Source organism: Nothoprocta perdicaria, unplaced genomic scaffold (genome assembly GCF_003342845.1).
Source record: "Nothoprocta perdicaria isolate Ctin4 unplaced genomic scaffold, notPer1 scaffold_121, whole genome shotgun sequence".
Lineage (NCBI taxonomy): Eukaryota > Metazoa > Chordata > Aves > Tinamiformes > Tinamidae > Nothoprocta > Nothoprocta perdicaria.
The window spans coordinates 1,218,963-1,232,685 of NW_020454328.1; the positions used below are offsets into that span (position 1 = coordinate 1,218,963).

General features: G+C 50.5%; 3 protein-coding genes, 1 long non-coding RNA gene and 4 other non-coding genes across 8 annotated transcripts in view; 1 reads left to right on the forward strand and 7 right to left on the reverse strand.

The window, feature by feature from the left end:
- PIP4K2B (phosphatidylinositol-5-phosphate 4-kinase type 2 beta) overlaps nt 1-224 on the reverse strand; it is a 17,089-nt gene extending 16,865 nt beyond the window's left edge. Inside the window, exon 1 of the mRNA XM_026054367.1 lies at nt 48-224. Coding sequence (XP_025910152.1) covers nt 48-224 — 177 coding nt within the window. The remainder of the gene's footprint in view (nt 1-47) is intronic.
- Nucleotides 225-1,120: 896 nt separating this feature from the next.
- CWC25 (CWC25 spliceosome associated protein homolog) lies at nt 1,121-7,340 on the reverse strand. The gene is made up of 10 exons (XM_026054402.1): nt 7,323-7,340; nt 6,797-6,969; nt 6,176-6,412; nt 5,534-5,603; nt 5,230-5,357; nt 4,871-4,940; nt 4,231-4,421; nt 3,965-4,045; nt 3,224-3,385; nt 1,121-1,973 (listed from the first exon to the last, which is right to left on the reverse strand). Exons 1-10 carry the CDS (start codon nt 7,338-7,340, stop codon nt 1,862-1,864), a joined length of 1,242 nt encoding a protein of 413 aa, XP_025910187.1. The 3' UTR covers nt 1,121-1,861.
- A 174-nt stretch (nt 7,341-7,514) lies between these two features.
- Nucleotides 7,515-11,511, forward strand: LOC112960273. The gene is made up of 2 exons (XR_003251730.1): nt 7,515-7,638; nt 10,907-11,511. It is a non-coding gene; the product is annotated as an uncharacterized LOC112960273 (long non-coding RNA).
- On the reverse strand, nt 8,975-9,046 carry TRNAC-GCA. The gene has a single exon. It is a non-coding gene; the product is annotated as a tRNA-Cys (tRNA).
- On the reverse strand, nt 9,460-9,531 carry TRNAC-GCA. Its single transcript has one exon. It is a non-coding gene; the product is annotated as a tRNA-Cys (tRNA).
- TRNAC-GCA lies at nt 10,104-10,175 on the reverse strand. The gene has a single exon. It is a non-coding gene; the product is annotated as a tRNA-Cys (tRNA).
- Nucleotides 11,512-12,050: 539 nt separating the features above from the next.
- Nucleotides 12,051-13,723, reverse strand: part of RPL23 (ribosomal protein L23) — a 1,887-nt gene continuing 214 nt past the window's right edge. The window contains exons 2-5 of the mRNA XM_026054494.1: nt 13,564-13,647; nt 13,156-13,284; nt 12,393-12,506; nt 12,051-12,181 (exon numbers count right to left, since the gene is read on the reverse strand). Coding sequence (XP_025910279.1) covers nt 12,099-12,181; nt 12,393-12,506; nt 13,156-13,284; nt 13,564-13,647 — 410 coding nt within the window. The 3' untranslated portion in view covers nt 12,051-12,098. The remainder of the gene's footprint in view (nt 12,182-12,392; nt 12,507-13,155; nt 13,285-13,563; nt 13,648-13,723) is intronic.
- Nucleotides 12,862-12,994, reverse strand: LOC112960296. The gene has a single exon (XR_003251734.1). It is a non-coding gene; the product is annotated as a small nucleolar RNA SNORA21 (small nucleolar RNA).

Consider the following 13,723-nt stretch of genomic DNA (forward strand, 5'->3'; position numbering starts at 1 on the left):
GGCCCCGTGCCGGGGGGGGGGGCGCGCGGAGGCCGCGGCGCGCTCACCGTGTGGTTGGCGCCCCACATGAGGACGCTGAGCAGCGGCTCGGAGGCGCGGAACAGCTTCACCTTCTGGCACACGAAGTGCTTCTTCTTGGTCTTGGTCTTGCTGGCGCTCAGCGCCGAGCCCAGCGCCGCCCCGACGCCGCCCGCCGACGAGCCCCCCGCGCAGTTGGAGGCCATGGCGGAGCCGCTACCGGCACCGAACCGCCGCCCCCCCCCCAGCCTCTACCAGCGCCTCCGCATGGTTCGGCCCGGCCCGGCACACGCCCCCTCCCCTAGTGGTACCGCCCGCCCCTGTCAGCGCCGCGGTTCGGCCCGGCCCGGCCGCTCCGCCGCCCTGCCCCCCCCTCCCTCCGCCGCAGTGGTGCTGTCCCCGCCCCCCGCTCCCCCCGCCCCCGCGGTGGGCCGCTCCACCGCCGAGGAGGAGCCGCCGCCGGCCGAGCGCGCTCCGGCCCCGGCGCTCGGGAGGCGCCAAGATGGCGGCCGCCTCGGGAGGTGGGGAGCGGGAGGTGCCATGTGCTCCCCGCGGGGGGKGGGAATGCGCCGAGGAGGTGGGGGCGGCGGCGGCCGCGCTCTCGGACCGGCGCGGCCGGCGGCACAAGCGGCCAGAGCCGCTGCGGAGCTCGGGAGGAGAGAGCGGGAAACGAAAGCGAAGGGAGACGGCGAGGAGGAGAGAAAGGCGGAGCGGGCTCCTCCCCTCCGCCTCGGCCCTCGGATGGTCTCTCCCACTTGGCGTGACGTCCACGCCCTGACCACGCCCCGCTCGCAACGGACCAATCRCCGGCGAGGCGCCTGGAATTATGAATGGGCTGCTACACACGTCACAGCCRGCGTGTAAAGGGCGAGCGGGGGGCGGGGGACGGCGCCGCGCGGGGACCCCGGAGCCTCCGCGGGGACCCCGAGGGCCCCGGGCGGCGGGGGCAGCCCCACAGGCTGCAGATACCCTGCACAGCCCCCGGTGCCGGCAACACCACGAGTTCCCTTTGATAATGACCCCCGCACACACACAAAAAAGCTACAAAACACTTTAAAATAACAGTAAAATTTCTCCTTTTTAAAATAAACCAAACCTTCCACCTCTGTACATATACACATTACTTGCAATGCAAAAATTCCCAGAGAAAGAGTTGCTGTATTCAGCTATACTCTGTTCATTCCTTATCCTCCGAACAAGCTTCCTTTGGCCTAAAACATTCCAATCCACATGAGATCCCCTCTACAGACACACTACGGACTGGGCTAGTGTYACCCGCCGAGCTCCCGTGAAATGGTCAATTCCATACGGTCAATACCAATTTCCCGTGAAATTGGTAAATTACCCATTGGCTTTTGTTCTGTCACTCGTGTGGCTGCTACCAAATTCAATTAACTCACCAATGAATCTGCTCTGCCCCAGTCTTTAAGTACTAAATAAAAATAGGTCTTTCACTCTATCATATAAAGAGCTTGGACAATTTGCCCAATGTAAAAAGCAGTTACCACCAGGCATAATCTAGTAATAACAATATACAAAAGTGATACCAGTCAAAGTGGAGAGAGCAGGAAAAGATCTGGCAATAGGTCAAAAATAGAATACAAGGGCTCACAGTTCTCCAACAAAGGTTTGTTTGCAAGGTCAGACTCATTATTCACCAAGCCAGAAGAGCAGGACACRCTGCGGGCTGCAGCACAGAAATCCAGCAGCTCTTTGGGAGATGGTAACTGCTCCTCTAAAGCAGAGCGTGCAGCCAGAGGAAGGCTCTGTGCTGGAGATCTCTCACCTTTGGGGAACAAAGTGTCCGTTTAACTCCTGCACAGAAGCAGGGGAAGGGCAAGTTTCATCTCTGCATGAAGTTCTTTTCCAAGGCAGCAGGAGTTCTCTGGAGGGAGTGGATRTTGCGCTTCACCCGATCCTCTAGAGTGGAAGAGGTGCTCTCTAGTTTTAAGCGACTGCGGAAATGTGAACCAAGAAAAGAAGTCAGAATTGCTTTCCAAACATTACACCAYATTTGGCAGGATTCATTAGTCCCAAATCATCTACCTACGTTAAACTAAAATAGGAAGCAGTAAATTCTTTCTTATAAAGACCACAGTGAAAATGACTGAACAACTTTTAGCTTGGCTTGTAACAGATTCAATGTCTTATTTAAGGTCAGCACTCAGAAATACATTTCCAGTAGCTTGTCTTCCAAATAAAACTAGCTGTTAATTACAAATGCATTTCTCTTGGTTACTTTCCGAGAAGCAAATGAGGGAAAAACAACATGTTCCCAAGCTCATGGGAAGCTCTCCTCTGGGAGGCCAAATGCCAGAGCTTGTGCTGTAAATCACAATGTCAGGTACAGAAAAGGGGTCCTTGTAGTCGCTTCCTTCACAGTTTTGCTACTTCAAACCACTGCAGATCCTTCTCTAAAGGATCTCTTCATTTCCATCACCATCTTCAAACAGCACACTAATAAACACAGTTTGTCAGTTTTACAGAGGGGAACACACAGAAATCTCTTCCAACAAAAGATTTTGTTCCAGGAGACATTCTATGGTGATTTTAAGCACCCGTGCATGATTCCAGCTCTGGGCAGCTTCAGAAATTAGACTGTACCTCTTTCTCTGAATTATTTATGTAGCCTGGGAGGGACTACGTTACAACGATTCCATAATACACAACCCTGCCATAGGATCTTTCTCACACACGACTGCATCAGGGCTCTGGAAAAACAGCCCCGAGGACACACTGGGAAAGCACTCTCCTAATTGGAGGCTTTCTGGAAGTCCTCCTGCCACTCCAATTTCTTTTGCCTGTAAGCTATTATCCGTGTTTAGAGAGGTGCGTCTAGAACTGGTCTTATTTCTGGTTGAGCACAGGCACACGCTCTCGGCACAACGGTTCCCACGTGGCTTGGGGGACTGAAACTCTGCTGTGAGCTCCTACAAGCAGTTGTTAAAACATTCTGGTTTTAAAACACTAGGTATCTCTTTAGCAAGACACAAATAACTGACCCGAAAACTGGTAGCTAGTTATCACGGACATCACAGAAGTATAAAGTAGCTATTTCTACGTAAGAAGAGAACTTGGTAAAAGTAGATACCCCCATTCCACTGCACAACGTAGTAGAGACAGATCTGTACCATGATCACATGCTCCTGAAAGGTTGTGGCCTGTATTTCCACCAAATGGAAAAGGAGATAACARAGACACTCACTGCAAGAACTTCCCATCTCGGGAGTCAAGCTTTTCCATCTCTCGTTCCAGCTCCTCCTCCTTTTGATGTTTCCTGAGGTTGTTGGCTCTCTCCTCGTCGCGCCACTTGGCATTTTCCATCATTTCCTGGCGTTTACGCTCTAGTTCCTCAGGAGAGATCTTTCTATTTGCATAGAGAAAAGCACTGTTGTGAAACAGTAGTTTGCTGGGCACCATCTCTGTCTGGCTTCCCATCTTTAGAAGGAGTTATGATCTACAAAAACTACGGGTGTTTAACATGGCTTTTCCTTTGGCACTCATACAGCAATACACCTAAGTACATGTCTAACAGCTCTGCTTTATCGTGACCCTAGAAAGGGTCTATTTTCTCCCTCTTTTCAGCCTTCTTAATTGATTGGTAAAATGATGCCGTCAAGATCATATTTTCTTGATGACAGTGAAAGAAAATGCTTCTAATTAACAGTCTGCAGGATAAAGGCTGACTGCACATGGTTGCCCCATACAGCAATGCGAGACACACGGAGAAACAGCAGCCACATGAGCTGGCTTGGGAAGCTGTCCAAAGCGTTAGCAATTAAGCTCAAGAGCATCAAGCTGAACACTTTAGGTCTGTCTGCTTGACTCTCTGGTCCACTGATCTATTTTAGTCAACAGAATGAAACGTGTCTCGGATTACACCAAACTGTTTCATAATCATCAGGAGCAACTCGCACCAGAGGTGGGGGGACAAGATTTTACTCACTTGGTGTAACCCGAGGAATGCTGACGGCGGTAGCCCTTTTTAGGGGAAGGGCTTCTAGCTTTGCCTTTCTCCTCCCGACTGCTGTAACACACACACAAAAAAAAAAAAACCCTTCTTTTTAGGGCAGAGAAACACAAGTTATTAAATCCCTAGACYTTCCCCAGATTTTTCACACACATTCTGAAACTGAGAGCTCTACTCGGTTTTCTCTTCCCCCGCCAGCAGCCCTTGACAAACGTTACCCAGGGCAGTCACAATCAACTCACTGTTTATTGTGTCTAGAAGGGGATCTCGACCTCCTGCACCCAGACTGTTCCGCGCTCTTCTTGCTGCTGCGYCTCTGCGGGGAGCGTGACCGGCTCCTGGACCTGGAGCGATCCCGGTGCTTGTGGGGGGCCCTCTCCTGGCTGGCACCCGGAGAGCTCCGAGACTTGTGGTTCTGGTCAGAGTTTCTAATCTGGAATTTTAAAAATATCCTTAAGAAGGGGCAACATCTTGGAGCATCACAGCAAGGGCAGGCTACAGAGGAGAGTGTGTGTATTTTGGTCTAAGGGTCTCATCTGTTGGTTTCTTGTTTTGGCATTTGTGTCTAAAAAGGTAACTTCTGTATAACACTCAGCAATAAACTAATCTGTCATTACAGTTAACTACATTATCTAAATAGATATATAACTAGGAGAAAAGAAACTAAACAGAATTTATCTTAACCTTGGAGACAACAAAATTCCTACCAAGATCAATTTTGGTTTCAAGACTTAGAGGGCTCCAAATTGAATTTGAACTTCTATTAAATCACATCCCCTTCMTAATCTCCTTTAAGCTGGTGGAGCAGTTACTGCAGCAAGTTTTTCCAAGCCTCTGTGAGCATTTGTTCCTGAGAGAGCCACACAAAACACAGGGACTTACTTGTAAACCATATCCCGGGATCTTGAAAGGAACAGGTTTTGAGGAAGAATTGTTCATCTTCTTCTGAGATCTAAAGAGGAAATACAGTGGTACTGTTGAAGCAGATAAATTTATAAAACACAAGAATTTATCAAGTTAGGGCAGAGAACACTTAGTCTTTGTTTACTACTGGTATCCAGTGAGCTTATAATTTAATGATACAAAAACAAATTCGTAAAAGAACCAAACAACAACAGAAAAAAAAAGTCGGGCCTATTAACAGCATTAGAAAGACAAGACTCAAAAGAGAATTATGGAGAGACATAAAAAAGATAATATGAAATAAGATTTTTTTTTAATAACAAAGCCTTGACGCATACTTGTTTCTGCTCCGGTCTTCATCACTGCTGGCACTTGCACTGCTAGAACTGCGACGTCGATGTTTCTTGTGCTTCTTCTTTTTCTCTTTCTTCTTCTTTTTCTCCTTTTTATCTAAACTGTTTTGAAGCTAGGAAAAGCAAGATACCCTTTTTACTAAACCARTAATTAATCACTACCTATTAATCACTAGGGACAGAACCCAGCTCCTGCCCCTAGGGGATATTAATTTTGTCCTCTGCCCCTGTCCTTGATTCAGTGCATTCTTTATTTTGACTCTGTTACGGAAAACAGAGATACACCTACCAATTCTTTGATTTTCTTCATTTTTACAGGATTATTCAAAACCTCTCTCCTTTTCTCTTCTTCCTTCTTTCTAAATCAGAGAAAGATAAGTTAGTTTTTCCCTCTCAAAAAAAGAAAATATTATCATATTTTCCACAGAAGACACCAGTGAAGTACCAATCCTGAAAACATGTAAGAAGGATAAAGACATTTTCCCAAAATCAGCAGTGTCCTTAGCAAGAGATCCATTTAAGATCCAGTCTTTTTTTCTCCTACCTAAGAGTTCAAGCAATAGAGTAAACTATATACATATATATATATGCGTGTGTGTGTGTGTATTTACTGTTGTTGTTGTTGTTGTTACAATGCACCTGGCCACAACACTGCTAAATGCCTGCACTCTCACAACAGAKGAGGTATATTCGCTTATACATCAGAGTATGATCTGAATTTGCAGAGATAAAGACCAGTTTGTAATAACAGTCTTTGCATTTTCACGTCCTTATCAATTTGATGTCCATCTCTCCGCTCTCAGCACTCACAAATCACATCTTCAATGCAAATTCAGGTTAGCAAAACTACCCAAAGCAGCTAACTGATCAGGTGAATCATTAGATATTATATTATTGTGCCTAAACACGTTATCAACTCCACATTTTGTACCTTATCATGAAAAGTGGATCCTCTCGGATTTTGTTTGCCATGTCCAGCACAGAATTGGCCCCTGTCTTGGCAAAAATGGAGCCTGGGAGCAGCCCGGTCTCACTGGAACAGCCKGCATCCTTGTCCTCCAGCTTGTCGAAGATGAATTTATCCACGGGGCGGCCCAGGAGATACTCTTCCCTGTTCACCATGCCCCCGGGCCCCTGGTACATCCATTCCAACTTCTCTTCTTTTTTTCTGTTACCAAAAAACACCATTTTATTTGCTACGACAGAGTTCTAAAAGTTGCACTTTAAGGCACTGCTGCTGGAAACGTTTTCATGCCAAAGATATTAAACTCCTGACTGCTGGTAGAGGGGCTTTATTTTTCTTTAGACAAAAAGGTGTATATAAGAGCTACATACCACCACGGAAAGTAATTAAATGAATGAAACAGGAGAAGGAGTTTAATTACGAGCCTCTTCTACCCTCYTTTCTTCAAAAGCGGGCACAGCACAACAGCACAGCTGCTCCGATTAAAGCCTACAGCCTGGTGCTAGCAAGGCCTGCCAGTTCGGCTGTCGCTCCAGGAGTTACGGAGCGTTTCCAGGGTCCGCAACGGACCCGGGGCCACCGGCTCACCTGACGGTGCCCATGTCCTCCGCGTAGCGCTGCATCTCCTCACGGGCTCGCTCCTCCTGCAGCTCCCGCTGCAGCTCCTCGATCTTCTTCCTCTCGGCCTCATGCTTCTGCTCCGCTTTCCAGACCTTCTCCACATTGCGCAGGGTCTGCGGGTGCCAGCTCTTCTTGAGGTTCTGCGGGAGGGAGGGCGCGGGGACACGGTCACCGAGGGGACCCGCGGGGACACGGTCACCGAGGGGACCCGCGGGGACACGGTCACCGCCGAGCGGCCGCCCTCGCCCCTCCGCCCGCGGCGGGGTCTCGCCGGCAGCACGAGGCGGCGGCGGCTCCGCTCACAACCGGGATCTCCCGCAGGTTTTTGCGCCTGGGGCCTGTTCCGAGCTGGACGGGGCCCGAGGACCCCGGGAAACGAGGCCAGGCCGCAGGCCCCGGACACCTCCGCCCCGGGGATGGCAGAGGGTCCGGGTCCGGGTCCGGGTCCCGGTCCCGGTCTCGGTCCCGGTCTCCCTCTCCCCCCCTCCCTCACCAAGTCGCCTCCCCCCATGGCGGCGCTCGGGCCGGCGCTTCCTTCTCTGCTACCGGGCCGACCTCTGCGTCATCAGCGCGCGCCGCCTCCTCCGCGCGGCGCGGCGCCCTGACGTCACTTCCGCAGGAGAAGGGAAGATGGCGGCGTGAGAGGGAAGGCGGCGCGCGCCCCGCGGCCGTTGAAGGGCAAAAAGGAGGAGGAAAAAATAGATTTAAAARAGATTTTAAAAGGATTTAAGTCCCAACATGTAGATATCCCAGATGAAGGCAGCGCGTTGGGTGGCCTCGAGTGTGCGCGGCCAGGACTCGCCCGGGATGTAAGTGRGGCTGCAGCTGCAGCCTGGGCCCGTCCCTCCCCCACGGGAAACAAGCGAAACAACACGGGAAACGTCTCCTTTGCAGACCAACGAGTTCAGCAGCCCCCGGTGCCCCGTCCTGCTGGGCTCGGCCCAAGCGAAAGGGAGGATCGGGTGTCCGAGCAGTGCTGTGGTGGCCCATGAGGGGTTTGGGTCTCGCCTGGCTCAGCTGAGGAAAGGCGGTGCCTTCAGAATGGGACCCGCGGGCTGATCTTCCTGCCCAGGGTTTCGCTGGTTTGCTGGATGATATCTACACGCTTCCGCTGAGTTTGCAAGATGGTCAGATGATTTATTCATGTTTCAAGGCCCTTCATGTTTTGGTGCCACCTGGAATTGGGGCAAAACTCCCCACCAAGTAATGTGTCTGATTAGGGTTGTAGAAGGACTCTTTCAGAAGCACCTAGGAGTTACTTTAATACCTGAATCTATTCCCTGCTTGGTGGGGAGAGGGTTAAATATCTGAATTTATTCCCCATTCAGTGGGAATAGTTTTAAGTTTCAGTAGTTTCAAGAATAGTTCCGTTTCAAACACCCTTCTACAGCAGCATTCTAGACATTGCCCATCTTAGGGCCACAACCACATGAGGATCCCACAGAAGCTTCTCCCTCGGACCCCCGAGGGAGGTTAGGACCAGCTGCTTCCCCGGGTGGGTTTGAACTGGCGACCTGCTGCTTCCTAGGCCAGGACTTTGCCCCTGAGCTACACCCCGCCACGGAGGGGCCACCGCACTCCCCCTGGGGCAGGGGCTGTGGCGCAGGGCTTAGCTGTCCGCCTGCAGTCCCAAAGGCCGGCGGTTCAAATCCAGGCACCCCCAACCACCCATGGCAACATCTGCGATGTGTGTCTTTACCCGTGACCCAGAAACTGCAGTTTTGAGGAGACCGCCTYCTCCAACCTGCCTGATCTAGCAGGGACACTAGAGCGGCTGGCGCAGGGTTGTGTCCAGATGGCTTTTGAAGATCTCCTTGGGGTTGATACCAGGGCTCCATTATGAGTCATTTCAGGAAGGATCGAGTTTTCCAATGTAAAAAAAAAAAAAGAAAAAAAGTCTAATTATTTGCAGTTTAAATTGACAATTATTCACACAGGAGGAACTAGACAACCCGGTACAACTGTTCTGACAGTTTATTTCAATGTATGCGTGTTCTTATAAGCATACAGAGTAAAAATACTAAAATATAATTTCACATTTGGCAGAAGAACATCAAATAATCCCTAAAACGGGATTAGTAAAACAACCTTTGCTCTGTATTTCTCCTTTCGGTGAACAAATTTTGGGAAAGGAGGAAGGAAAAGAGGGGGCACCYGGATTTGAACCGGGGACCTCTTGATCTGCAGTCAAATGCTCTACCACTGAGCTATACCCCCCTGGTCTGGCTGTGGTACAAGCACTTCTAAAAACAATATATATGGGCCGGTTTTATGTCCACTGGTTGAATTCTTTTGCAATGTGTACTTGCTGTATGTATGTTACGTATATATTAGAAGATAGTGTTTTATTAGCAGATAATATTGGAGGAATATATGTATATACAGTGTAGTTACACAATCTAGACCCCCTGCTGTTTCCCTGGAGGATAAATATCCTATTATTATGGCCAAACAACTAATATTATTTTTTTGCTTAGTAACATGGACCCTGGGTGTAAGAGCAAACATTTGGGTAAGGCTCAGGATCTTTAATACTGGAGTTCAGATATCAGACGCCAAGTTCAGCTTGTTTGAAAATAAAGGGAGCTCCTTGTATTTTTTTTTTTTTTTTTTCCTGAAAAGCAGGACACAGGGGGCACCCGGATTTGAACCGGGGACCTCTTGATCTGCAGTCAAATGCTCTCCCACTGAGCTATACCCCCTGACTTACAAACAATAAACAAGCAAACAAAACAACATTTTAAGATACATTCTTCCCCAGGCATCTCTATTCTATAGGAAACAAGCAAATCCCATGGGGGAAGGTTGGTTGCAAGCCTGAGTGTAAGCAAGAAAGTCCATAGAGCCTCTGAAAAACCAAAAGGTAGAAATCTGTGATTGCTAGGAATCCTGTGAATATGGAAAAATTCTGGAAAAAGGCACATCTTGAGGGGGCACCTGGATTTGAATCAGGGGCCCTTTGATCAGCAGTCAAGTGTGCTACCACTGAGCTAATACTCCATCTTGGTAGCCAGTTGCCAGTATAAATCCTTTAATTATTAACTGATATTTACAGCAAACATTTGAAAATTGGCTCCAGGAATATATTTCTTACAAAATGTTTGCATTCCTGTTCACAACCRCACAAGTGTCAATCCACTTCTGTTAACAATCTTTTTAAGTTCTAGCCTCTACCTGATCAAACAGAGGCCATACCTCCCAGGCAAGATTTTTTGGTGAAATAAATAAAAGACCGTCCAAAACTAGTTTTTCCTGAGAAAAAGAAGGAAAAGGAAGGGGGCACCCGGATTTGAACCGGGGACCTCTTGATCTGCAGTCAAATGCTCTACCCCTGAGCTATACCCCCAGCTGGGTAGGAGCTGCAGGTAGGGCCAGTTCCCGGGAATGACGCTCTCCCGGMGCTGCATTCCAGTGTTTCTGCTCCCTGCACCTGCAGCAGTTTCTCTTGCAGAGAACATCCTAATTATCTTTCATTTCATAAAAGCCCCCAGGCGCCTCGCCACAWTTCATGCTTACGAAGTCCAAGCGAACAAACTTCCCAAAGGGATTCTGACAAAAGGAAATAACAAAGGTTTAGAAGCAGTGACTTGAGCAGAGCTGGCGCTYGGCGAGGCCCGTGTTTGGTCTCGGGGTGTGCCCTGCCGTGGGACGGCWCCCAGCGCAACCACCCGCCCTCCCCTGCTAACCGGCCACACGCAGGGGCAGAAAAAGCAGCCCCTCAAACCCTTCCTGCCACGCCAGGCTGCGGGAAAAACAGGCAGCAGAGCCCAGCAAGGGGCTCGCATCCAGGCCGCCCACCTCAGGGTGCTCGAGTGCTGCAGGGGCTGTTAATGCTCGGCCGAGGGATGATGCCCTTGGGAGCTCCCCAGGGAGCACGTGAAATTAGTTCTCCACTTGAAGCGCTGGGAGACATCAAATCTCCCARCCTATTTCTAGAGCAGCTGGCAGAGCAGGAGCCCAATACTGCACCAGCAGATTACAATCCAAAACTGAGCCYAAGCTGCTAAAATAGAACAAGAAAGCTTATTTTAGTGTTCATTCCTTACGCAAAAAGCTGGTGCCTCCATCTTCCTCCAGGGCCTGAGGAGCAGTTCCGTCATCGTGGTTTGGCTAGACGGTCACTTCTCCAAAAGCGGATGACTTCAGCCGTGGGTTTGGAGCAYCGTGGCATCTGCTGCACCCTTGAGAGCGTTCAGGGCTGCTAGGAAGCAGGGCTGCTGAGCTGCTCTGTGGCAAAGACTTGCTCTCAGTTCCTGCGGGTCCTTCCTCATATCCCCCTCCCCAGCTGCTGCAAGTGCACAGCTCGGCTGTAGCCGATATGAACACCTGAGAAACAGCTTTTAGGCCACAGCATTTTGCAGCCATACTGGTGATGGAACCTCARTAAACTTAAACCTAAATTAACTTAAACCTAAGTGAAAATCCCTGCTGAAACACTAGTAGAAGAATGAGCTGCTGAGCAGYTTATATCCCACTACCTTCCTGGCTCTGCTCTAGCTAGAAAGGAATGAGAGAAACAGTAGGAAAAGCACCAGCAACTTTGCCCAGCACAGGGCATTTTTGCAGCATTTGGGGTAAACATACCTTGCAACTCTGATCTTGAAGCTTTTGAGCTGCTCTGGAGAACTCCCATCTCCCTTCTCTGMTTGCAATTAGCGTCCATGACCCAGGCTTTGTTTCACTACTGATTGAGGTTGAGGCAGGTAATTAAGCCACCACCCGAGCAAACAGCAGTGGGCTCTCTGTGTCCTTGCATGTCTCGAACAAGGTATTTAACAAGCATTCTTTGGAGCCTAGTGATCAAAATGACAACAGCTCATGGTGTGCTGTTTTAGGCCATGCTTTCCCACCCAAACCAGTATCTCCTAGCAATTAAATTGCCCATTCTAGGGGGGAAAAAAAAAGTTGCAATGTTGCAATCTGTAATTTAACAACCGCCATACAAAGGGATTTTGTAGATGTTTCATATRGAGTTCCCATCCTTGCACATCCAAGTTGGATCAATTTGCACCAGTGCAATGCATCCCAATGCATTTTTTCCAGGATATATAATGTGCTCCAAAAATGCCTAATCCCTACACAGGAACTACACGCTGTACCTACTGAAATCTGCACCCACACAGGAAGGTCTTTAGCAAGGTTTACCAGAACTGGAGTATCTCCCTCATTGTAGCATTCAGTCCTTTGCCTTAAGCTTAAAAATGGCAAGACAGACACTGCGTTATTTTACATGAGCACTTTTATTTTATCTCTACAAAGACGAGCACGTTTATGCGATGCTTCCTGCATTGGAGGCTATCCTGGGCCACAGATCTGCACACTCCTTAGCCACAGGGCCTGTGATCGCAGAACCTGGAGAAGAGAAAAAGCAGAGAACACGTTAGAGAGCTGAGCAGGTGCAGCAATRGCATAAAGGGATATTGAGCACAGGCAGATCAGCCCGATGGTGCTCATGAACCTAAGGAGACGGATCCTTTGCCCAGGAGAGTGGAGCTCTCCATGGAAAGAGCCAACACACTCCTGCTCATTCCACCTTTGCCCTCTTCRAGAGTCCTCTCCATACCTTTCATTTCTCCTTTATTATTTACTATCACGCCTGCATTGTCTTCAAAATAGAGGAAGACGCCGTCTTTTCTTCTGTACGATTTTCGCTGCCGGATCACGACAGCTGGGTGCACTGCAGAGAGAAACAAGCAGCTCAGGATGCCAACCGTCCTGCTAAGCCCACCCCAAGAACAGACGCTGCAGAGAAACGCTCTCCTGACACCTCTCAACTCAATGCATTTTTCTGCAGCCTATATTTGCAAGACTTAAAATCACACATGGCCCATTAGCGGGGTTTAAGAAAAGCTGTAATTTGGACACAGCGCATAACCCAACACCACAGCATTTCAGCTAGCCCTCCGTGTGCACAATTCAGTGTTTTTCTAGCTTCCCACTTAAATTCCTAAGGCCCCTTCACAGGCAAYACTCAACGTTCAGCAGAGCCAATCACTTGGCCAGTGCGGGCGCAGGGCTCACGTGCCAAGGCCCAATGTGACACCACCGATTGAAGCGAGCAGCACGAGCTGCCACTTCACCCAAAAGCGGTGCCTTTGCTGTGCCCTTCCACGACAGCTCCCTGAGCCACGGCACGCAGACCCAGCAAGTGCTTTTCAGAAGGGCGGAACGGCCTCTTAGCCAGGCAGCCCCCAGGCTCACGCTGCCCCTCTCCGCAGCGAGCAGCTYGAGGAGATCCAGGCAGGACGTGATTCCACGCGCTCCTGGGAAGAYGCTCCGCGGGCTGAGGGAGCCCGGCGAGGCCTCGCGGCTCTCCCCGCACTCACCCTTCTTCCTCAGCTCGGGCTTGCCCTTCTTCACCGTCGCCATGACCATGTCGCCCACGCCGGCGGCCGGCAGCCTGTTGAGGCGCCCCTTGATGCCCTTCACGGAGATGATGTAGAGGTTCTTGGCGCCTGCGAGGGAAGGCAGCGCCTCAGCCCACCGGGTCCWGGGCAGCTCCCGCCACGGGGACCCTCTCGCCAGGCCCCCCATTGCGGCCAGCAGCAGAGACAGCCGCTTCACCCAAACGTGACATCCCCACGCGCCACCAACGCAGGCTCGGCAAGCGCTGTGCAAAACGACAACCGCTTTTAACGTCACCCCTGGGTGAAGCTGCTCCCCGGGGTCGCTAGGAGCCGGCTGCTGTCGCCGTTAACCCGCTCCCCTTCGCGGGCGGGGGCGGCGGGGCTCACCTGTGTTATCCGCGCAGTTGATCACGGCTCCCACCGGCAGACCGAGGGAGATGCGGAACTTGGCGCCGGAGGAGCCGCCGCGCCCTGCCGAGCAGCGGGAGACACGACGTGAGCGGGACGAGGCCGGGCCGCGCGCGGGGAGCCCCGCGGGGCCGGGAGG